Source organism: Alnus glutinosa, chromosome 12 (assembly GCF_958979055.1).
Source record: "Alnus glutinosa chromosome 12, dhAlnGlut1.1, whole genome shotgun sequence".
Lineage (NCBI taxonomy): Eukaryota > Viridiplantae > Streptophyta > Magnoliopsida > Fagales > Betulaceae > Alnus > Alnus glutinosa.
Window position 1 is genome coordinate 4,134,119 of NC_084897.1, and position 23,217 is coordinate 4,157,335.

The 23,217-nt window shown below is 33.5% G+C and overlaps 2 protein-coding genes across 4 annotated transcripts; both read left to right on the plus strand.

The window, feature by feature from the left end:
* Positions 1–1,714: 1,714 nt before the first annotated feature.
* LOC133852030 (BTB/POZ domain-containing protein At1g03010) lies at positions 1,715–7,052 on the plus strand. 3 transcript variants are annotated; one of them, XM_062288696.1, is made up of 5 exons: positions 1,715–2,501; positions 4,140–4,206; positions 4,504–5,700; positions 6,098–6,587; positions 6,762–7,052. In XM_062288696.1, exons 1-5 carry the CDS (start codon positions 2,410–2,412, stop codon positions 6,776–6,778), a joined length of 1,863 nt encoding a protein of 620 aa, XP_062144680.1. In that variant the 5' UTR covers positions 1,715–2,409; the 3' UTR covers positions 6,779–7,052. The 3 variants fall into 3 exon arrangements, with proteins under 3 accessions (XP_062144680.1, XP_062144678.1, XP_062144679.1); XM_062288694.1 differs by lacking the exon at positions 6,762–7,052 and having other exon boundaries at positions 1,715–1,915; positions 2,008–2,501; positions 6,098–6,755; XM_062288695.1 differs by lacking the exon at positions 6,762–7,052 and having other exon boundaries at positions 1,718–2,501; positions 6,110–6,755.
* A 3,522-nt stretch (positions 7,053–10,574) lies between these two features.
* Positions 10,575–14,189, plus strand: LOC133852500 (uncharacterized). The gene is made up of 4 exons (XM_062289268.1): positions 10,575–10,708; positions 12,264–12,450; positions 12,757–12,896; positions 13,886–14,189. Exons 1-4 carry the CDS (start codon positions 10,575–10,577, stop codon positions 14,073–14,075), a joined length of 651 nt encoding a protein of 216 aa, XP_062145252.1. The 3' UTR covers positions 14,076–14,189.
* Positions 14,190–23,217: the final 9,028 nt, after the last annotated feature.

Sequence of the window (23,217 nt, forward strand, 5' to 3'; positions counted from 1 at the left end):
GATCAAAGAACAACATTAATTTACCTTAAATAAAATAATAAAAAGTGTGTTTACTTAAGTTATATATATAGTCATCTGGGTAATTAATGTAGGATATATGAACTATCTTAGTGAATAGTGAACATGAATTTTGTTTAGAGTGGTGTGAGGGGGTGGTAATGGGTCTTACAACATTTTTGCGATTTATTTTGTTTTGTTTTGTTTTTTTTTACAAATTGCCGGAACGGTCCATAATTAGAAAAATGCTTAAATAAACAATTTAGCTAATTAATTTAATTAATTAGTAGTTGATTTGTCAACTATACACTCTTTTTACTATCGTATTAGTTTGTAAATAATATGTCGTAAAAATGAATTTTTCTTTTTTTTAAAAAAATTGAAAATATCTTTGAGAGCTTTCAATAGACAGCTAGACATGATTATTCAGTCCAAGATATTTTTGCCTTGTTTTGCTTCGGCAGGTTGAAAGAAAAAAAAGGGTGATTCCGATCCTAGTTTATCACCAAAAAAAAGTTGTTTCTAGGTAGTATCATTTCATTTACTTGTGTTTTTTTTTTCTTTCCCTTTTTTACCCCAGCAAAGAAAAGGCTTTTGTCTTTGCTCGAAAATAATGCACATGATTACATGTAAATATTCTTAGGATATGACTCCTCATTTTGATGCAACTTATCCACTTTAAAGTTTGCATGAATAATTGAACACCCCAAAAAAGAAAAAAAGAAAAAGAAAAAGAAAAAGAAAAAGAAAAAGAGAAATCAAAATTGGTAGAAAAAAAAAAAGAAAAACAGAAAAGTGGAGCAGAAAGTGCATTTAATTGCAAATTTTCCGTTTCGAAAACATTGCCTCTCCTAGCGGTCATTTGTTCTCTCAATGGGCCGGGTTATTTATTTGACCAATTCCCAATAGTTTTAGGTTTTATCGCATTGATTTTCTGGTTATTTAGGGACTTTTGTTTCGGTTGCCCACCCTTTAATTGTATTTCCTTTATTGTTGTAATTTCTTTGCAAATTTTTTCGCCATCCGACTTAAAACTCCATTGTAAATGATGAAGTTTTCCTTTAAATTGAGTTATTCTATTAAATTGGCATATGATAATTTTTTTCTAATCAAATTTAGAGAAAAACTTTATTCAAAGTAACAAAAATGATTCTCTAATATATATATATATATATTTGCGAAAATGATTCTCATATTAAATCAACCGCTTGCCTACTTTTTAATAAAGAAAGGAAAAAACCAATATAATAAAACCATGCCATATATTTTTTTGGCTGTGTGGGTGCTAACTACTAATTAAGGCAAATATTTTAATAGAGGGAAATTAAAGTTAATTAAGAAAGGGCATCTAATGGAATGATCTTAGCCACATGATCAACCTCAACTTTTGCTGATAACCTAACAGTCATTCAGCAATACAAAAGGGTTGGAAGATTGATGGGATCATCATTACACCCGATCGATGCAATCTTAGGCCATGATTAATCCAACAGTTGTCACATGTAGGCGTACATACTACCTAGTTACATGCTTACATTCACTTAATTAATTAACTCTGATATATATATATATGAACTAATTAATTTGTTCATATATATTGAAGTAAGGTAATGAGTAATTCAACTTGGCTACGTGGGTCACACGTCTTTATTAATTGTCAGTCACCTTTTTTTGACCAGAAATGTTTCCTTGGTTGTCTGTTATGATGGCAGAAATGCATCACTGGGATTGGTGTCCTCCATGGCACAGAAATGTCTAAAACAGCCAAATTTCAAGGAGTCTGCTGCTGCTGCCGCCTGCCTGCTGGTGAAATCAACATGGCTTTCACAAAGCAAGGAGACAAAGTTTGGCTCTGAGGGCAACACAGGCAACAATATTTCCACTCATGTCATGTGTGCAGTGGCTCTCATTATAACATGTAATACAACTCATCCTCTTAGTTTCCCACTTTAGTTAGCTTTACACATAATTTAGACTTAATTAATTTAAGCTAATCTTTTTTGTGGGTAGCTTTCACTAGCCATGATTATAGCCCCCAAAAGCACTGCAACCCTTCAGGAATCCTGCAATTTCTCTAAGCCAAAGCCATGTAAAAGGAGGTCACTCCCCCTACCTTTCACCGAAAAGTCTTGACTTTTGATTAAGCACATTATAAACACTCATTAAGGTGTGTTTTAAAGTCATCACCACCCCCTCAGTCCAGCATGGCTTCTTGTGACTTTCATCTCAGTACTGCAGCTTTCTTTCCACACAGAGAAGGTGGGAGGGGTGTCCTTATGAAATAACTGAAATGAGAGAGGTTGTTAAGACAGTTATTTTCTTCAAAGAGTGACGACATTTTTGTTAGTGGGGTTGCAGTTGCAGAGCTCTTAGTAGGAATTTTAGGGAAGAAACTGCCAGGTTTTTGAAGAGATGGGTGTTGTTACTGTTGGTGATTTGAAGCCAAGCATATCAGGGAAGAGGTCGTTTCGTCCAAGTTCCAGCATAAGGCATGCCACCGAATGGTAATTTTCTCTTCCTTGTTGTTTTGTTTTTTTTTTTTTTTTTTTTTAATGACCGGGTATTCCGACTAGATCTCGAGACACCGTGTAAAGCGTTCCCTTCATACGGGTCGGGTAAAGCTCAAGGTTTCGCCAGCGAGCATGTCCCTAAAAATTGTTTACACTTAAAAGGGGGTCGAACCATAGACGTGATGGTTCATGAGGCATCCGAGTCTATTGACTTTCCATTCGAGCCAACCCATTGGGGTTAATCTTCTCCTTCTAGGCTCTCAACGAGTTATATAGTTCTTAAGTTTCATCTATGTTTGGTTTCATTTTATACAACCTTTTCCTACCACTCATACCATGGCAAGTTGGCGATTGGAAATTCAAGCAAACCCACAGTAAGTTTGAAAGCAGTAAATATTATGATACAGTTTCAAACTAGTAATGCAAAGTGCAAGGATTTGTAGACTAGAAGGAAAGCAAACCAGACATGTTTTGAAATTTATCAATTAATGTTGAAATATAAGTTGAATCATCATTTTTACTGCCTTACCAATAATAGTAGATCTGATCACATTCAACCACATTCTGACTTTCTAAAAACATTGCAGCAATTGGGTTGTTTGCATTTTATTACCCTAGTCTGCTATTTCGAATGGAGTTTGTGTAAAAAATTGTTAGTTTTAGCGTTACGTGTCGAGTTTGAGTCATGTCGAAACACGAGTATAAAACTACATAGGTCAATCTTAACATTAAACGGGTCAAACTCTTTAATCCTAACCTGTTAATTTCGTGTTGCCTTCGTGTCGAGTTTGACGGCGTGTAAACAATGGCCAGCCCAATTTGGATGAACAAATAAGCAAAAAAAAAAAAAAAACCCCAGAGCCCTTTGGTAAATATACATGTAAAACAATGAGATAGGATTGAATTTCTCATCAGCCAAAGCCAGAGCCCTTCCGACTTTATGGAAGAAAACAACACTTGTTGCTACCTACACCACAGAAAAGGTGAGCATGAATATGACAGATTAACCTGTGACCTTGACCCTTAAAACCTTATATATATGACAGCTGCACGAGGGTCTGCTGATAAATGTCCATATTCTATAACAAGCACTGTCAACATCTTGGACTGCAATTAATGTTTGCCGGCCAAATAATTTCTGCATTTTTACCATCCTTAACTCCATAGACAAGTACGGCTGGCAGGCCGTACAAGAGTTCATTGAGTATGACAAACCTTCTGCCTTAATTTTCAACACACAACAACCATAGATAGCTATCAAATTACCCAAAAGATAGATTTTTTTTTTAGTTCAACTTTTAACCATTCACGAATCTAACCATATTGCCTAGAACAACACTGCTTGTCCAGTCCCACTCACTGAATATGATTGAGTCATCATTTTTCCCATCTGGGCCATCCAAGTCGAATCATGTAATCAAGAAGGATCACACTGTCCCTAGATTTAAGGTGTGTACAGTCATGAGTACAAGGAATAATGCACATTATGCTTATGGTAGAAGAAGCTCCAGCACGGTTTTCTAATCTAAAGTATTGGCTCTAACAAACATGTATGCTTTCAAGCATTTCTTTCTTTGAAATTCTTTCGTCTTTCTGGACTGCTAAATCATCCAGTTCTCTGATCTATTTCAGGCCAATCTCTGATGTTTCTAGTGATCTTACTGTCGAAGTTGGAGCCTCAAGCCTCGCCCTTCACAAGGTAAGGATGTTACACACTTTGAGCTGCCAATTGTTCAAGGAGAATTCTTGTCATAAATTAACCTGTTTGCACATTTTCATTAAAACTCAAACTTCATTTTATGAATCCTTTTTGAGATGATAACTTCAAGCTGCAGATTCATTACAACAATCTCCATAGGGACATCCTTAACTAGTAGTAATATTGAAACTACAAAAAAAATTCTAGATAATCAGAAGATCTTTTGTAAAATTAATTATAAACTTGTAAGAGAACTTCACTGGAAGCTTTAGTCATATGGTCATGGTTCATTTGCAGTTCCCTCTAGTTTCTAGGAGTGGAAGAATTCGGAAACTGTTGTTGGAAGCAAAAGATTCAAAAGTCTCACGCATAAATCTCCCCGCTGTTCCCGGTGGACCAGAGGCATTTGAACTAGCTGCAAAGTTCTGTTATGGAGTAAATGTTGAGATTACACTCTCAAATGTAGCTATGCTACGATGCATAGCTCATTTTCTGGAAATGACAGAGGAGTTTGCAGAGAAAAATCTGGAAAGTAGAACTGAAACATATCTAAAGGAGATGGTGCTCCCCAATATATCCACCTCAATATCTGTTCTTCACCGTTGTGAAAGCCTATTGCCCATATCAGAGGAGATCAACCTGGTTAGCAGGCTTATCAATGCAGTTGCAAGTAATGCATGCAAAGAGCAGCTCACCTCAGGCTTATTAAAACTTGACCATAACTTCCCTACAAAATCTCTCCCAAACATGGAGCCTGAAACACCAGCAGATTGGTGGGGAAAATCACTCACAGTGCTTAATCTTGATTTCTTCCAACGGGTTCTGTCCGCAGTAAAATCCAAGGGTCTAAAACAGGATTTGATAAGCAAAATTTTGGTAAACTATGCTCATAATTCTCTTCAAGGACTTGTTGCCAAGGACCCCCACCTGGTGAAAGGAAATCTCTTGGATTTGGAATTGCAGAAGAAGCAAAGAGTCATTGTTGAAGCAATGGTTAGCTTACTACCAACACAATCAAGGAAGAGTCCTGTTCCAATGGCATTTCTTTCGAGTTTGTTGAAAACAGCAATAGCTGCATCAGCATCTACTTCTTGCAGATCGGATTTGGAGAGGCGAATCGGTCTGCAACTGGACCAGGCAATTCTTGAAGACATCCTAATTCCCACAAATTCACATGGAAACAATCACAGCACACTTTATGATACAGATTCAATCCTGAGGATATTCTCCATTTTTCTGAACCTGGATGAGGATGATGATGATGATAGTCACTTGAGAGATGAAAGTGACATGGCATACGACTTTGACAGCCCTGGATCTCCTAAACAAAGTTCAATTCTCAAGGTATCAAAGTTACTGGACAATTATCTTGCAGAAGTTGCACTAGACTCAAACTTGCTGCCATCAAAGTTCATAGCACTAGCAGAACTGCTTCCAGACCATGCTCGTATAGTAAGTGATGGATTGTACAGAGCTGTGGATATCTTCCTCAAAGTAAGCTACTCTCTCTCTCTCTCTCCCCTAAGCAATTAAACAGCATACTACATTTTTATTTAGATCTTTCTTTTTCACTTTTTTTTTTTTTTGTTAAATCACCATTAGAAGCCTTCGAACTCAAGATGTATGTTCTGATACCATGTTAAATCACTACTTATCTTAAAAGCTTAAGCTAATAAGAAATGTTAGACTTAACCATTTAATTAATATTCTAACAGTTTAGAGCACCAACTTGTGCTTCTAATTAAACAAAATACCACACTTATATTTAGATCTTTCATTTTCAAAGTTTTTGTTAAATCACCGTTACGGAGACAGAGTTCGAACTCAAGACCTTTATTCTAATACCATCTTAAAAATAGTAGACTTCATCATTTGATTAATATTCTAACAGTTCTTATTACAGGTTCATCCAAATATTAAGGACTCTGAACGCTACCGGCTATGTAAAACAATTGACTGTCAGAAACTATCCCAAGAAGCCTGCAGCCATGCAGCACAAAATGAGAGGTTACCTGTTCAGATGGCTGTCCAAGTCTTATACTTCGAGCAAATCAGGCTTCGGAATGCCATGAATGGGAATCACAATCAGTTCTTCTTCGGCGCAATCAACGGTCAGTTCCCTCAACGTTCAGGCAGTGGTGCTGGAAGTGGAGCAATCTCACCAAGAGATAACTATGCATCAGTGAGAAGAGAGAACAGAGAACTGAAGCTTGAGGTTGCAAGAATGAGAATGAGGCTAACAGACTTAGAGAAGGACCATGTTTCTATGAAACAGGAGCTTGTAAAGACACACCCTGCCAATAGGCTATTTAAATCATTCACCAAAAAATTAAGCAAGCTGAATTCCCTGTTTCGGATTAATGGCATTAAGCCTATAGGAGGTAAGGCTCACTCAGAGAGTCGATTTCCATTTCAGAAGCGAAGGCGTCACTCAGTTTCATAAACTGTGTAAATGTGTAGAATATATATATGCATGAGTGTATAGTATAATATATATCTATATATATGTATATTTAGTGTGATTTGTGTATTGATCCTGGGTTTAATGTGTTCAGTGAGATCAATTCCTTGACTTCTCTCCATGGACTCTGAAGGCAGGAACTCAATCAAAATTTGTATGCAAGAGGTATGTCCAGAGGTGTGAGGATTTTTAGAATATTGAAATAGAATTCAAAAAAAATCTTTTGTAATATGAAAATTTTCATGGTTTTAGTTTCATTATAGGAACTCTTGACGTCATATATGCTTATCGAAAATGTTGAGCTTTTGTTATGGAGTGTTGACATCATATTTGAAAATATATGCACAATATTCAGCTAGATGGATGAAAGTTTCCTAATGTTCAATATTGGAATGATTCTATTGCAATGACAAACAAAAGAGTGTTCTACATGTGTGAAGAAGAGATTGGAATTTTCAAGCAGAATATATATGTTGCTCTTGTATAGAGACCAATCACCACTTATCTTAAAAGTTTGGAGAAGAAGCCTACGCTACACCTACGCCCAATTCGACGGTAAACCCAAATTCCAAGTCGACCCAAGATATCCGACTATGCTCGGAATTTCATACAATTCTGCTCGACTCGGAATTCAAATTTCAATTTTGCTCCACCCCGAGGTCAAAATTTGGAAACCATCAAATTCCAACCCAAAGGGATCGGTAACCAGCCCTGATTTAATTAAAGACCAACTTAATTTGGATTTCACATATTAAGATTTCCTTAATCCAGTTCCAAATGTGTTCTAACTGTTATTATCAAGTATGGTGACTATGGTGGTCCATATGGTTTAAAAGAAAAAGACTGATAGTTGATGAATTAAATTGTAAGTGCAATTTAATCCCCCTAAGGTACACCCATGACCCACCCAGTGTGTTTGGTGAAGGTTTTTTAGGTGACTTTCGTCTTTAAATAATAATAAAAAGTGATTGATGTGATATAAAGTATAAATAATTTGTATGAAAAAGTGAATATTTTTTTTTTTTTTTTTTTGTAGTGAATTATTTTTGGGAAAAATCATATTTATCCTTTAAGTTATCATCTGATTTGGATTTAGTTATTAGAATTTCTATTTTCAAAATAAGGTTCTTAGGTTTTGCCCAAACTTCAAATTGGTTCCCTATTACTTTACCATCATAGTTAATGGTTTTTCATTTGTTACATGTGTCTCATTTGACATAATAGGGTCAATGTCAACACCTAATATCAATGTTGAAGTCTATTTCAGCATCAAAGTTAACGGTTTTCTCTCTAATGTTACAAATTTGAAAGATTAGAATGACAAAGAAAATGATATTAGGTGTTGATATTGACGTTGACGTGACAATTGAGAGACAAATGAATCTATTTAAAATTTAGGCAAAATTTAAGAACCATATTCTTAAAATTAGAAACTCAAACACTAAATTAAAATAAGAAAAAAAATACCTAAGGGATAAATATGATTTCTTTTTTTAAAAAAAAAAAATTGAACAGTAATAAAAAAGAATTTATATGATATAAAAAGTGAAAAAAAATTAGAATATTTTGTAATTAATTTTTTTTTAGAAAAAGTGTAAATAACAGATGGAAAAAATAGAGCCTTTTTTGCATTACTTAATTTGTTTTTTGAATAACTTAATAAACCATGTACGATGATTAGAAAGCCATTAAACCATATACGTCAAATGATGTGACAAGTAAAAGAACCTGTCGTTATAATTATCTTTCACTCACATTACTATATATAGGAATATTTGAATTTCCATATAAAATAATTTTGCAAGGAAATTAGCCTTTTCGAATTTGAATCTTCAACAATTATTTTATTCAAAGAGTATACTTCAATAAGGTTGTGGCAGAAACTATGCAATTTTTTGCCTTCTATCGAAAGTTTGGCACGTTAGTTTAGAACAAAAAAATGAAATAAAATCAAAACACCCGATTATCTTATTTCTTCAACGTCTGCTACAAAAAAAAAAAAAAAAAAAATCCTTGGTCACCTCCTCATATTCTCTGCTTATTCCAGCTTCTTCCACGGTAACAAATCCAAATCCTCTGCTTCTTCCAATTGTCTTGTCATAAATCACCTGCCAAAAAAAAATTTTTTCAAGAAAAAATTTAATCCAAAAAAAAAGGGGCAAACCACTAAATCCTGCACCCAAAAAACAAACAGTGGGGAAAAAAACCAAATTCGAGAATCAATATCTCGACCGTTTTCGACATTTCTAGTGCTTTCGAACAAACCGGCAAGCTGATGACTGTCCACACTGAAAGGAAGATTACCCACGAAGTAGAAACTGAAATGGGCTTGCAATGAAGCCTGAGAGAAGACAGGGAAAGGGAGAACAGAGAAACCGAAGTGGGTTTGGGATTGCAGAGAAAAGTGGCTTTGGGGGTGAATGAAGGAAGAACGAGAGAAGACGTTGTGGTAAACACGGTTTTCACAACAGATAAGGTTCGAAGGAGGAGGAGAGTGTTGGAGTGTTTTAAGAAAAGGAGACGAAGCTGGGGCGATAAATGAAGAAAGACGGACAGTTGGGGTTCGGCCTGAGCGTAGGTGGCGTGGTCCAGTCCAGTCAGTGGCAGTAGCGTCTGGCCTGGCAAGTGCCACGGTGGGGCTGCGGGGGCGGCGATGGTGCAGATATTGTGATTTCTTCAATGTCCAGTATAGTGATTTGGGGGTTTTCTTTTTTGTAGAAGGGAAAAATGGGAAGTTGTGGGAGGAATTCGGTGCATCAGTAGCATTTCATTTTTTTGTGTTTAGTTGACGTGTTGACTGATTATTGGTGGGCAAAAATCTCATGTTTTTTGCCCTGACCGGACAAGACAGAAGGGGCTCTCTTATTAGATAGCTACTAATCCAAAAAAATAAATATAAAAAAATTCATATGAAATTTGTTTGTCAAAATAAATAGACGAACGGCTCCAAGTACATTCGAACAAGTAAATCTTATAATTCATATTTATTATTCGAATTCTACGTACCAAACAAAGAATCTCCATCCCACCCACCAATAAGGCTTTTGTGTCTGTGGAGTGTGGACCATATAATTTGGATATGACAGCCCAGATAAAGACCGAACGTTGTCATTTTTAGCACATCTAGATGGTGAGATCGAGCAAACTGCCAACAGTGCTTATTATGATCAATTACAGAACGATCCCAAGATGAGACAAAATGGAAAAAGGGGAAAAAGAAAGAAAGCAGAGAGCAACCAAATTAACCATGAACAGGAAGAAGTTTGGCATATCATAGTACACATTTCTTTATAGACCTTGCAGACAAAACCGTGACTGTCATGATTTGATTTTGAATTGCTGGCCACTAATTCATGTCATCTAAATCTTAGGAATGATAAATACTATACCCTTTGCACCCTTATTTGATTGGACTGGACTGGACTGGACTAACTCAAAGGGTTGAGATGAGGGTAGAAAAAGAGCACCTAGTATGTAGCATTGCTCATTTTATATATACGAGTAAATGCTATTTAGTAGATTGGTAAAATCTAATAATTAGTTTTCTCTGCAACGCCATTTCAATTACAAAAGATATTGTTGAACGGTTTGAACCATGTGTAAACGAGAGAGCTAAAAACCAATGCCCGTGAAATGTGAATATGAAGGACAATTTTTTTTTTTATTTGTAAGGGTACCGAGTAAGATTAACTAGGCAAGTGAAAATCTTCAACTAAGAACAAATCACTATCACAATAAGATTAGTATGGTGGTAAATTACCACTTCTTGTAAGATAGCCTAAGGTACTGTTTGACTAGATGGTAAAACTGGAATACCCTGATAAAAATAATAATAATAATAAAATCATTTACAGTGGGCTAATAATAACATTATGAGCAGTTAATGGGCTAATAACTCTATGGCCCAATGGATAAGGTTAGGTGTTTCTCTACGGATTCAGAGAATCTGGGTTCGATACTCAATGGAGTCGCGCACTGTTTCTTTTTGGGCCTCCAAAACTGTAAAACGGAACGTTTTGATTGTACAAAGAAACGCTGGCTGTATCATACAGCGATTGCCAGAAAAACAAAACCGAAAATAACCGGTAACTATTAACAAATAACAACCTTTAATTGGTGGAATAAAAAATAGGGTTAAATACATATTTGTCCCTTATGCTTTATGATCTTTATTTTTTGTCCCCTCAGTTTCACTTTTTATTAAATTTGGTACTTGTGGTATATGAAAAGACGGAAATGGTACATCCGTCTGATTTCTCGTCCAAAACTAACGTCCACCCACGTCATTGGGTACCTAAAAATTTGAAGCCCAGAACCTAATTCTTTACACATCGTTTCCAACAACATCCAGACAACAACATGACAGAAAATGTCGTAGGTGGACGTTAGTTTTGGACGGAAAATCAGACGGATGTACCATTTCCGTCTTTTCACATACCACAGGTACCAAATTTGATAAAAAGTGAAACTGAGGGGGCAAAAAATAAAGGTCGTAAAGCACAGGGGGCAAATATGTATTTAACCCTAAAAAATAATTGCAACCAAATACTCGATTGCAATTATTGGTTATATTATTTTAAAAAATTGATTAATAACCGAGTAATCGGTAACCAATTTTTTTTTTTTTTTTTTTAATTATTAGAAAGAAAAATTATAATTTAGCCTCCCTAAACTACTGGTCATTTTACGGATAGTTCCCTGAACTATCAACAGTTGGACTTTGGCTTCCCAAACTATCAAAAAGTTTTAAAAATGCCCAATTTGACAAAAAAAATACCTATAATACCCATCACGTGTGATTTTTTAATTAAAAAATAAAAAATAAATTTGAAAATAAAAAATTAAAAAACTAAAATTTTATTTTTTATTTTTTTAAAAAAATTTAGTGCTTGCGACGTCCATGGCTGGCAGAGGTGGTCAAACACCTATTTTATTTATTTATTTATTTTTTTAATTTTTTTAATTTTTAATATTTTGGACAGATCTTGGCCGTCTACCTTTTTACAGTTCTTTGTTGTAGGTTGTTGGATTAATATGGTTATAAATTAGTATGAATTTATCGGTTAATAAATCCAAAAGACATAATGCCCCATGTTTTTGATATAATTTTTTTCATAATATGATGTATATATCAAATATAATATGTAGTCTTTGTTTTCTATCATTTTACATATATAAAAGAATAACTCTTGTAGTCTGTTTTATAAAAAAACATTGATTAAATCAAATGAAAGCATAATTTAAGTAGCAAAATTTGGATAAAGATTTTATTAAAATTACTCAATAAATTCTGTATGTAATATTTATTAAATAAAATTTGTTTTAGAGGATGATTTGTTGATTTGCTGATATGACAAAAGTTGTGTTAATAATTCTTTTTTTTTTTTTCTTAAAAAAGAAAAACAACTTACAAAAAGAGAGTGATTTTTTAAAATGATTGAATCTATTTTTTTTTTTTAAAATAAGTTCATATTTTTACTTCGAGAAAAAATAAAAAATAAAAAAATTTTAATCAACTGAGATTATTCTCAATTTAAAAAATAAAATTTCAGTTTTTTAATTTTTTTAGTTTTTTTTCTTTTATTTTCCTCGGTAGAAACTGGTCACTCTTCTCCACTGTTCACTCACATTATACAAGGTTTTCGAACTCTTGTGTTCGCCAAAAATTGCCCATCATCGTTCTCTTTCGCCCGTCGCCTAGTGCCCACGCCGACGACGCCCAGTGCCCACGCCCACGCCCACGCCCACGCCCACGCCGAAGACGCCCAGTGCCCACGTCAAAGGTTCTCTCGGTCTGTTTGTAGATTTGTTGGCAATTTTTGGAGAGGAAATATTTGCAGATTTCGATTAGTATTTTGAAAATTTTGTGAGTGGGCTTTATGTGATTTTACTTTAACATTGTCTCTTATGTTTTTCTTTAGATCATTTGTTTTTCTGCGATACTGTTTGAAACTTACATGGTATAAGAAAGGTTGAATCCGCACCAATATTAGTTGGAATTAATTCCTCAAAAAGAAAAAAAAACGACACCCATTCATAATTTTCCCAGAAAACCGGCTATCCGGTTAATAACGGGTTTTCAATAACAGGATAACCGCACCCTAGTCGATCCTGATCTGTCTATCGTCTGCCGTGTGTTCGTAGGAATCGAACCGGTGCGTTTTGCGGTAGACATGCCGCTGTCCTTTGCTCGGCTCGGAAACTCCTTGCCCTTTTCTAAGCTCTTCAGGTACTGTGACGAACTTTGTTTGGTTGCCGAGAAAATGAGGGAAAAAGTAAATTTCTAGTATATAAAGTTGTTTTTTCATTCTATTTCTTTGTCATTGTTTTGTACCTGATAAGATAGAACCCTCCAATCCCATTATGCCCAATACAACTCTTTTTGGCCAAATATTTTGAGATTTTCTTTATGAGTAATTGAAGCTGTTTCATTCACTAATTTTTATTTAGTTTATAGATTAATATTATATAATTTGGAATGTTGTATATGATTGGGAAAACAATTAGAACGCAAATGAATGATTTTGCTAATTGCCATTAATGGGTTGGCCAGAGATTTTTAGTCCTAATCCTCATCAGAAGCCCAATGTTTCTGCTAAGAAAGAGTGAAGAGTGCATTCAAATTTCAAAGGTTTGAGCTCTATTTAACTTGCTATAAATATTTGAAATTTGGTCTCCCAATGTAGAATGGGAACTTTGTGCATATTAGGAAAACTGCTGTATTGTTAGTCATCTTTCAGTGGGTGAAAAATATTCAGAAAAGTTCCTTTCTCTAACATTTAGGACTACCTTATCGTCTCATTACAGTGCAATCTTAATTAGCCTGCTCTCATCATTATGATGCTGCCCTCTTGACATTTTGGCTTGAAGTAGCGAAATGTTTTCCCCTTACTATCTTTGAAGAAAAAGTGTGACCTCCATTTGTAAACTGAAGAGGGTAAATGTTTGGTAGAATTTATAGGGTTCCAATGTTTCTCCCCTGGCATTTGAAAGTTTTGGATCCATAATCTGTTGTGGGATCAATTAGAAATATGATGCCATCCCGGGTTTACTTGCTAGGGTTCGGTTTTAAGGTTCTACCGGATGCCCTTGTTTGAAACTATTCCTATCAACTCTTTTAATGGCAGATGTTTTTCTGGTTGTGTATTTGTACAAACTGTACTGTTAAAGGGGATCTCATGTTTTGACTCATTTTATGGGATGTTTCATATTGCACAGGCAGCTGGAGCAAGAGATGGAAACTGTTGTAAAGGTACTGCAGCCTGGACCTTTGGGAATCATAGAGCACAAGTTCTCTGCTGAGGAGATAAGTGAGGCGAATGCTACAGTTGGTAAAGCAATAGAGAATTGGCAAAGGAATGCAAAGCTAGAGCAGAGAAACCAAGTCTTAAAAGATTATGTTCATTAGTGAAGCTGTGTGTAGGAATACTTGTCGTCTTGTTATGTCATGGATGCTTGGGTAACTAATATTCAGTTGAATATGTGAGCTCTTCTCTATGCTTCATTCGAGTATGGAATACTATCTCTCTCTCTCTCTCTCTCTGGCATCTCATATGAATGCCTGGTGCAATAATTTTCTTCTTTGTTTTCCTTTCTTATCGTAAGATAGGAAGGAAGAAATGCTTATTTGGCTTAGTTACTTTGAATAATAAGGAAAACCTCTTGTATCCTCCATGATGACTGAAAGATGTTATAATATGAATACGGTTTGTTATTCATCCAAAAAAAAAAAAAAAAAGAAGAAAAATTTAGGCCTTTTTTTCCCCCCATTTATTATGATTATGGTATTCAAACTCTGAGGATGGGCTGTTTTTTTTTAAACTTTTATATGTGTCAATAACATTTCAGTCATCTCTACCTTTCAGATATTCTAATCATTCTCTTGTTCGAAGTTTGTTCTGAAAGCCCCCAATTATATAGATGCACAATTCTCTTTATAAGACATGCAGTAATTAATGGCTTATATCCAAGTATTTCAACATAGAGAAATGCTACACACATTTTAACTCTCACACTCTTAAACGTGACAATAAAAATCATCATTAGATTTTGGATGGATCACTATTAGATTTTAGATCAAATGGTGATTTTCACTACCACGTCAAGGGGTGTACACTTGTGAAGTATGAAAGTGAAAGTGTATGTAACATTTATTTTTCAAGGCATGGTAAAAAGCAAGAGGCATGCGCTATACTGGATTTGGCTTACGTGTTGTAAAAAAACTACGGTATATGTGCTATAGTTTTCTTATTGGCAAAGATTTAATTTCATTATATCTTTCTCATTAAAAACTTGAAACTAAATCTATACCTTTGAAAAAATTATAGAACAAAAGGGTGAAAGAATCGTCTACACTTGAGGAAGTAAAGGTGCTGTTCCATCTCACCATTTTCCTTCTTATTTTTTATTTTATTTTTATTTTTTTAAGTTTTACGTTTTATGTGCAAGTGTTCCCGTCTAAGCGCGTAGGAGATAAAAAGAAGTGGAGGACTACTGTGCTTTGGGTTCCCTTGTGTTCTTAAAGAGGGGAGGACATGGAGAACTCGAAGCACAAATTCCTCTTAAACATAGATAATAATAATAATAATAATAATAATTACAGTTGTCCGCTCAAATTACCACATAATTTACAATGTTTTTCGAAACATTAAAAAGCTGTAATTAATCTCAAAAAACTGTTTAGCCCTTTCACTTGGCTCCCTTCATTAGGAATTTCAATTAAATCCCCCAGAAAATGAGTAATGTAAGGTACACTTTTGACTCAAAATATCCAATATATCCTTGCATCAAATAAAAAATTCAAAATTCAAAATTCAAAAAAAGAAGCAAAAAGGAAAAAAGGTCGTGGGAGGAGGCAAAAAAACCCATATTTTTGCATTGCCTCTACTTCCCAAATTTTTGGCTCCAACGTGATATGTCATAATTTCATGCCATGATTGACACATAATTTGTGAATAAACTTTTAGAAAAAAAAATTTAGTAATTGTAACGTTAATAGTTTCTTCCATTCATAAGCTAGGTCATAATAGTTGTGTGATAGGCACGCAAAATATGATCAGAAATCATATTAACATGCTCATTTGGTATTTCATTGTACTAGTGTGACTCAATTGATATTAAAAGGACTCTAAGTGATTCTCATCTTTGTCTATTTCAATATGTGATAGTATAATGCTTACAAAACCAGAAAAGATAAAAATGGTGAGATATTGGAGAAAACCAAGCTGGTCAAATCAAAAGGCTATCCCTGGAACATTTCAACGCTTGGAGGATCAAGTCCACAAATTTGCCTCCTCAACCTCGTCCCCCTCCGGTATTTTTGTTAAGTTTCATGTATCAGATAATCGTTATGGTTTAGAAAAATTTCATTTATAACCTTCGATCTTTTACCATTTTTGAAAAAAAATACCCAAACTTTGAAAAGTGTCAATTTAAAGTATCTATTTTTCAAATTTTTTTTTTTAAAATTTTAACTCTCTGTTAGATTTTTTCGTTAAATCCTACCAAAATTTCCAAAATATTCATGTGTTTATATATTTATTTATTTTTTAAAAAAATAAATTTGGTAATGACCCTAGTTTATGATGGATTTGTTGCCGAATTTTTAATTTGGATTTGGTTTTGTTTCTAATTTTGCGATTTTATTTTTTATTTTTTAAAGAAAAAATAAAACATTATTAGCGGTGGCGATAAAGTTGACGCTAATAATGCTTTATTTATTTTTTTCACATCATTAGCAGCGACCTTATGTCGCTGCGAAAATAATAGATCATTACAGGTGACCACTATGTTGCCGCTAATGATAGTTCATTAGCGGCGACATAGTGATTTCAGTTTTACAGTTTTTTAGCGTCGACAAAAATTTTTACGGCGACAAATTGAGTGAACATTAGCGTGGACCCAACATGTCGCTGCTATTAATTATTTGCGTTGGATTATTAGCAACGACTCCATTAGCAGTGACAAAATGTCGTCACTAATAAGCTTAATTTTTGTAGTGAGCTTTAAAAAATGTCAATTCCAGGTATTTATCTTTAATTTTATTTTTTTATTTTTTTTCAATCCTCCATTAGAATTTTTCTTTAAATTCTATTAAAATTTTAAAAATACTCATATTTTTTTATAGGAAAAAAAGAAAAAGAAAAGGGAAAAAAAATTGCAAGGATTTAGATGTTAGTCAGAATTTAACGGAATTTGCAAAAATATCATGACAAAATCTTTGAAAATTTATATATATTTTTTTAAAAAAAATCACATAAGGGAATTTTGATAGGATTTAACGGAAAATTCTAGCGGATGATTGAAATTGAAAAAAAATTGAAAAATAGATACCCGAAATTGATATTTTTTAAAGTTTGAGTATTTGACTGCGAAAGTGAAGAAATATCAAGGGTTATAAGTTAAGTTTTTCTTAAAACATTTGACTTGTTTTGTAACTCAGAGTGCAAGTCCATCTATTTGTCCATCTTTAAAAATGTTTTTGTTTTAAGTTATTTGTTAATGTATTTGTCTTGAAAACAGAAAACAAAAACATGTTGGATATACATATACCTCTATTACTAACAAATTCTATCTGCCTTCATTTACTGTTTATTAAAAATGAAGTTGGGTATCTGTCTGCGTGTGTTTTGAGTCTTTTTGTGAGCGAGTTAGGTTGTGACTCGAGGCATATCTGCTAGAAAGAACCAGAGTTGCATGTAATCATGACATGGGATAAGTTTACTTCAAATTTCTGTTGTTCTGTCTGCCTATTTTGGTGGGAGTTCTTTGCAGTTTTGGTACCAATGCAACCATTGCTTCATTCTGTGTGCAAACCTATTGAGATGGATGGTCAAATTTATGAAAATGTGGCTTGAAGTTATCTACTTAGCTTGCAGAGATGAAGCAATACTTTATGTTGAACTAGGAGAGCAGAATAGCTTCTTTTGTACTTAACTTACATGTTTTATTTTGTATTAATATATTTCAAATGCTTTGTCATTAATTATAACAGTTATATGCCTATTGATAACTTTAAAAACTTTCAATCCTGCTGTTCTTAAACTGATGTGAGACCAATATCAACATATATTAATGTTTCTTTTTGTTCTTTTTCTGCAGTTTAATAATGTTGTGCTCTGCGAAATAAGAAACGCGGGCTCAAGTAATGGAAACAATGACCATGTGAGAAATATGGTCCAAACATCAAATAATTAGGTTGAAGCTACCCAGCCAAGAGCCATTTCAGTCCTTCCCATGAACAGCTAGAACTACATGGATCCCCAGATTACTTATAAATTTGAAAAATTTGAGGATGAGAAAATGACGAAAAAAAGAATGTATAGTACATCTCCTTTAATTCAGTATTTATATCAGAATTTTCTTCTTGTTTTATGAATAGGACTGTAAACGAGTCGAGCTTGAGCGAGTAGTGTTTGTGCAAGCTCAGCTCATTTAAATTTATCATATCCCGATCTCGAGCCGAGCTCATCTATCATGAGCTCGATCTTATTTATCATGAGCCCGAGCCGAGTTCGAGCTCCTGACAAGTTTTTAAAAATTAAGCTCAAATTGACTAAATGAGCTCGAGCTCATGACGAGTGTTAAAAATTAAGCTCCTCTCGGCTGATTTTGTTATAAGTTATATAGTTTATTTAACATACAAAAAAAAGGGGTGAGGTCATTTAAAAATTAATATTACATTATATAACATATAAACAATATATATTTTTGTTGTATGTTAAATAAACTATATAACTTACAAAAAAAATAAAAATAAATGATGCAATGATTATTAAATATCTAATGATAATACTTATAACATATAATAAAGTGATTACATGTCATATGCCACAATGTTATATTATTATATGATCATATAGTCCTATAATCTTATTATATTACATGAATAATATGATTAAGTATATGAATTGTCATTGTATCATATGACCAACACTTAAATATTGATATTATTCCATTTTACTATTTTATATACATATAACCAATAAATTATATATAACCAATTAATATATACTGACCAATGATCATTGTTATTTGTTACTTAATTTATGCTTATATATAGTACATTGTTTGCTAATATACTATATTATAAAAATAAGTTATATATAAACAAATTAATATATATATATATATATACACGAGTCGATCCTTATATGAGCGGGTTCACGAGCTTTAATTGAGTTGAGCCGAGTTTGTACGAGTTTGCATCGTTTAATAATCGAGCTTAATTCTGTGTTTACGAGTAGCTCCTTTAATAATCGATTCGAACACAAGTCGAGTTTATTCGAGCCGATCTCAAGTAAGCTCACGAGTAATTCAGCTCGTTTACACTCCTATTCATGATATGTGGAGGTTTCAAATCCCTATATCAAAGGTGATTGTCCAATGTTAATAGGAATGGATTAGGCTTAGGTTTTGTAGGTGTAAATTGAATTTCAAAATTTTCTTTGAGAAACATAGAGAAATTGTGATTAAATCTAGACCTTTAAAAAACTACAACGTAGTTGTTTTAGATTTTATTTTTTTATTTATTTTTTACATCACTTAAGTTAAATCCCATAGGAAATTAATTAATGTCCTTTATTGAAATATATGAATTTTTAATTTTTTTATATGTAAGAAATTAGCTCTATAATTGTTTGTGATTTTTTCAAAATCAGCATATTTAGTATTTGTTTCCTCGAAGAAAAAACATAAACCTAGTTTACCAAAAGAATTTCTTAGGTGGACGGTGGACAGCAGACATTTTGTCAAATGTGGATCCCACCAATACAAATACTCAACTTTATATCACATTAAAAATAATTTTAAATAAAAACACGAAGATAAAAAGAAAAAAGAAAAAAGAAAAAAAATTTGAAAGAGTAACGTTACTCTTCACACCTATTTATTACACTAGCTAACGTGACATCATTGACATGTTTTAAGTGGCTTTCTATGCATGTTAACCCATTTTGAAAAAAAAAAATATAAATCACTTAAAACACATCATGTCAGTCAGTATAACATAAATTTGATAAATAGATGTGAAAAGTGGCACGACTTCTTTTCAAAACGTTTAACAAACATAACTTTTAAAATTTGTGGTTCCATGAATGATAAAACCATAAAACCCACCAAATGAAGTTGTTCCATTAATGGACCACTCCAAACTTGTGCTATTTGTGGTTCATTTGTGGTGAACCACGCTACATGACTTGGAGTACTGCTGGGCGATAACTGATAACTGATAACGAACATTTGTTGGTCGGTAGCTTGACAAAAAACTGTTGATTCTATGCAAATATATGACGGAATAATCAACAGATAGAGAAAGAAAAATTATACAATTTTTTAATTTTTAATTTTTAATTTTTTCGATTTATTTTTTACAATTAATACATGGAAGGGGAAAGGGAAAAACTGCATGTACCACAAGAGTAATATTCTACGAGTTCTCCAACCGTCTTTTTTGTGTTTCTCAAAAAAATTATTTGCCGTTTAAAATTATTATTTGATTGATCATAAATCAAATAATAATTTTAAAAGTAATATTATTTATGAAGTGACACAAAGACACAAGAGAAACTTATAGCATTGTTCAATTTACTCTCATAGATGATGATTTGATGTTGTGACTACGTCTACCAAAGAAAATAAAGTCATTTTCACTGTATTATTAAATGAAGTTAGTCACCGAAAGTACTCTTATAAACATATGTATTGCTTTTAGAATATTATTGATAACATCCGTGAACTTACGTAGAAAGAATTATTATTTTTAATTAAAAATTAATAAAATCATATTTATAGTTGACTATATCTCAAGAGATATTCAATATATTAACTATATTATCTAATGAAATGATATACTAACACAACTTGAATGCAAAAATTTTATATAATAAATTTGCATCTTAGAAAATGAGAAAAATGATTTGAAGTTTAATATAGTCACTTTATTATATTGTTATATTAAAATTGAAAGGGTTAAATGCATAATTGATACTTGGGTTTTTTCCCTTTACAAAAAAGGTATATGAATTTTAAAAAGTGACAAAATTAATACGTACTTTTGAAGTTTATGAATCTAATACCTTCGTCCATCTATTGTTTAAAAACTTAATGAAATTTTTGTCGTGTGTACAAAAACCTCTCTAAGATCAATGAAATGTTGACGGGTGTACAAAATGCCTCTTCAACCAAACACCTAATAAAAAAAATTTTAAAAAAATATAAAAAAAATTAAGAAAAAAACAAAGGTGACGAAAAGTCTCATCTCCACCACCTGGGGGTGGTTGGACCGCCACCTCACCTAAGGTTGGGGGTCTAACAACTGAAGAAGTTTTCGAGAGTGACCCCAACCACTCTACGAAATCCCCCATTGGGTTGCACAAGTTAGGGGGTGGCCCATGCCACCTCGAAAACTTCTTAAGGGGCGGTCGGAACCTCCACCTTATGGTGACTAAGAAGGGGTTCTCTTCCATCATTTTTTTCTTAAGTTTAAGTTTTTTTCTTATTATTATTTTTTTAAAAAAAAAAAAAACCAAAATTATTAGATGTCAAGCTAAGGTGACATTGTATACGTGGCAAAAATTCCAGTAAGTTTTTAAATAGTAGATGGATGGAACTTTTAAATTGATAAACTTAAAATGTAAATGTATCAATTTTGTCACTTTTTAAAACTCATGTACCTTGGTGATAAAGAGTGAAACCCTGAGTATCAATTATGGATTTAAACCGACACTTTTTTTTTTTTTAAAAAAAAAAGAAGAAAAAAAAAAGAAACTTATTTGGACTTCTCACTTTGGCTTTAACTTATTGAGTCACTGGGTCCTACAAACCAACTTCTAAAAAATTACATATTTTCTTTCTTGAAGCACATGCTTCTCACATGCTTTGTATTAATAATAATAATAATAATAATAATAAAAGATATATTCTTCTCATAAAGTAAGAGACATATATCACTTTTCTAGAGGCTAGGTTATAGGAACTTCCACAATTCAGTTTGTAAGAAATTTATGTCCGGTTGGAAGCGTTGCGCACTGGTTCTCCATTGACATTGCCATATTTATGCTTAAAAAAAATGGTTAAACACCTTTTTGTCACCTATGGTTTAACTCTTTTATTTTTTATCCTTTGTGGTTCATTTTATATCGCAAATAGTACTTTGGTTTTAGCAAAAGACGGAGATGGTATCTCCATCCAAAAACTAATGGTAGTCCTCATCAGTGCCACTAAATACCCTTTAAAAGTCGACACCTGTCCAAGATGCCACATATAAATGCCACATCAGCGCCATGTCATTGCCATTTTTTTTAAAAAAAAAGCTTTAAAAAGAAATTGCAAAAAAACAAAAGGAGCCACCTTCTTGGTCGGTTTGGGGGTGGCCGAACCGCCCCCATGGGACACATAATTTGTGAATAAACTTTTAGGAGCAAAAATTTGGTAGGTGTACGTAGCTAGCACTTCTCATTTGGCCAGAAATTTGGGAAATAGAGGCACTCAGGCATACTCGTTAATAGTTTCTTCGATTCGTAAGCTAGGTCATACTCGTTGTGTGAGAGGCACACAAACTATGATCAAAAAGCATATTAACATGCTCATTTGGTATTAATTTCATTGTAATAGTGTGACTCAATTGATATCAAAAGGACTCCAAGTGATTCCCATCTTTCAATATATCTATTTCAATATGTGACGGTACGATGTTTACAAAACCAGAAAAGAAAAAATATGGTGAGATATTGGAGAAAACCAAACTGGTCAAATCAAAAGGCTATCCCTAAAAAACTTCAATGCTTGAAGGATCCAATCCACAAGTTTGCCTCCTCAATCTCATCCCCCTCCGGTATTTCTATTATCTATTTGACGAAAAATGCTTCTTTTGAAGGATAGATGCCTGACCAGCAGGTTGACTCTCATGAATTAAGTTCGAGCTATGCTGAAAAAAGGTTGAGCACACTAGGTAGATCTCCTAGCAGTTTGTGTATTGCCGCTGCAACGACATGATTATCATATATATATATATATATATGGACAAAAAGAGCCCCTTCTATACGGACCATCTGTAAAACACTCTTTTTACAGCCTCCAATAAAACTTTGACACATCAGCAAAACACACCAAATAGAATGGGGATGAAAGCAGCAAATCCATCATCAAATTGGGGTACTTTTGTCTTTTTTTGTTATGGTCTAGCCGTAATTCATGGTGGGTGACTGGCAAACATGAAATGTTCTTAGCCACCGCAACAAGCCAGCAATCTTTGGTTGAGTTCAACCTCCAGAAATAACAAGCCAACAATCTTTGGTCTTGTTGTGCTTTGACACTTCTTCAAAAACGTGAACCTTCGGATCTGAAGCCATTTTTCACTGATGCCAGCAACAAAAACCCATAAATAGTTACAAACCAAAGCCACATAATTTACAGGTGGAATGGATCTAAAGAAAGCGATAGAAGAGCTACTACCAATTGCAAAAAACCCAACAAATTTCACGTAAAGGGGTGGCTTACGGGTAAAGCTCTACAAGCCAGATCGGCCAGCCTTCCTGGTTGTTTGGGCAAGG

Bases quoted from the DNA above. Each gene is read 5' to 3' on its own strand.
- LOC133852030 (XM_062288694.1), top strand. From the start codon at position 2,410: ATGGGTGTTGTTACTGTTGGTGATTTGAAGCCAAGCATATCAGGGAAG. The intron at 4,207-4,503 runs GTAAGGATGTTA...GTTCATTTGCAG, and splicing joins CAAGCCTCGCCCTTCACAAG to TTCCCTCTAGTTTCTAGGAG. The intron at 5,701-6,097 runs GTAAGCTACTCT...ATATTCTAACAG, and splicing joins CTGTGGATATCTTCCTCAAA to TTCTTATTACAGGTTCATCC.
- LOC133852500 (XM_062289268.1), top strand. From the start codon at position 10,575: ATGGATAAGGTTAGGTGTTTCTCTACGGATTCAGAGAATCTGGGTTCG. The intron at 10,709-12,263 runs GTATCATACAGC...TTTCCTCGGTAG, and splicing joins TGTACAAAGAAACGCTGGCT to AAACTGGTCACTCTTCTCCA. The intron at 12,897-13,885 runs GTACTGTGACGA...CATATTGCACAG, and splicing joins CCCTTTTCTAAGCTCTTCAG to GCAGCTGGAGCAAGAGATGG.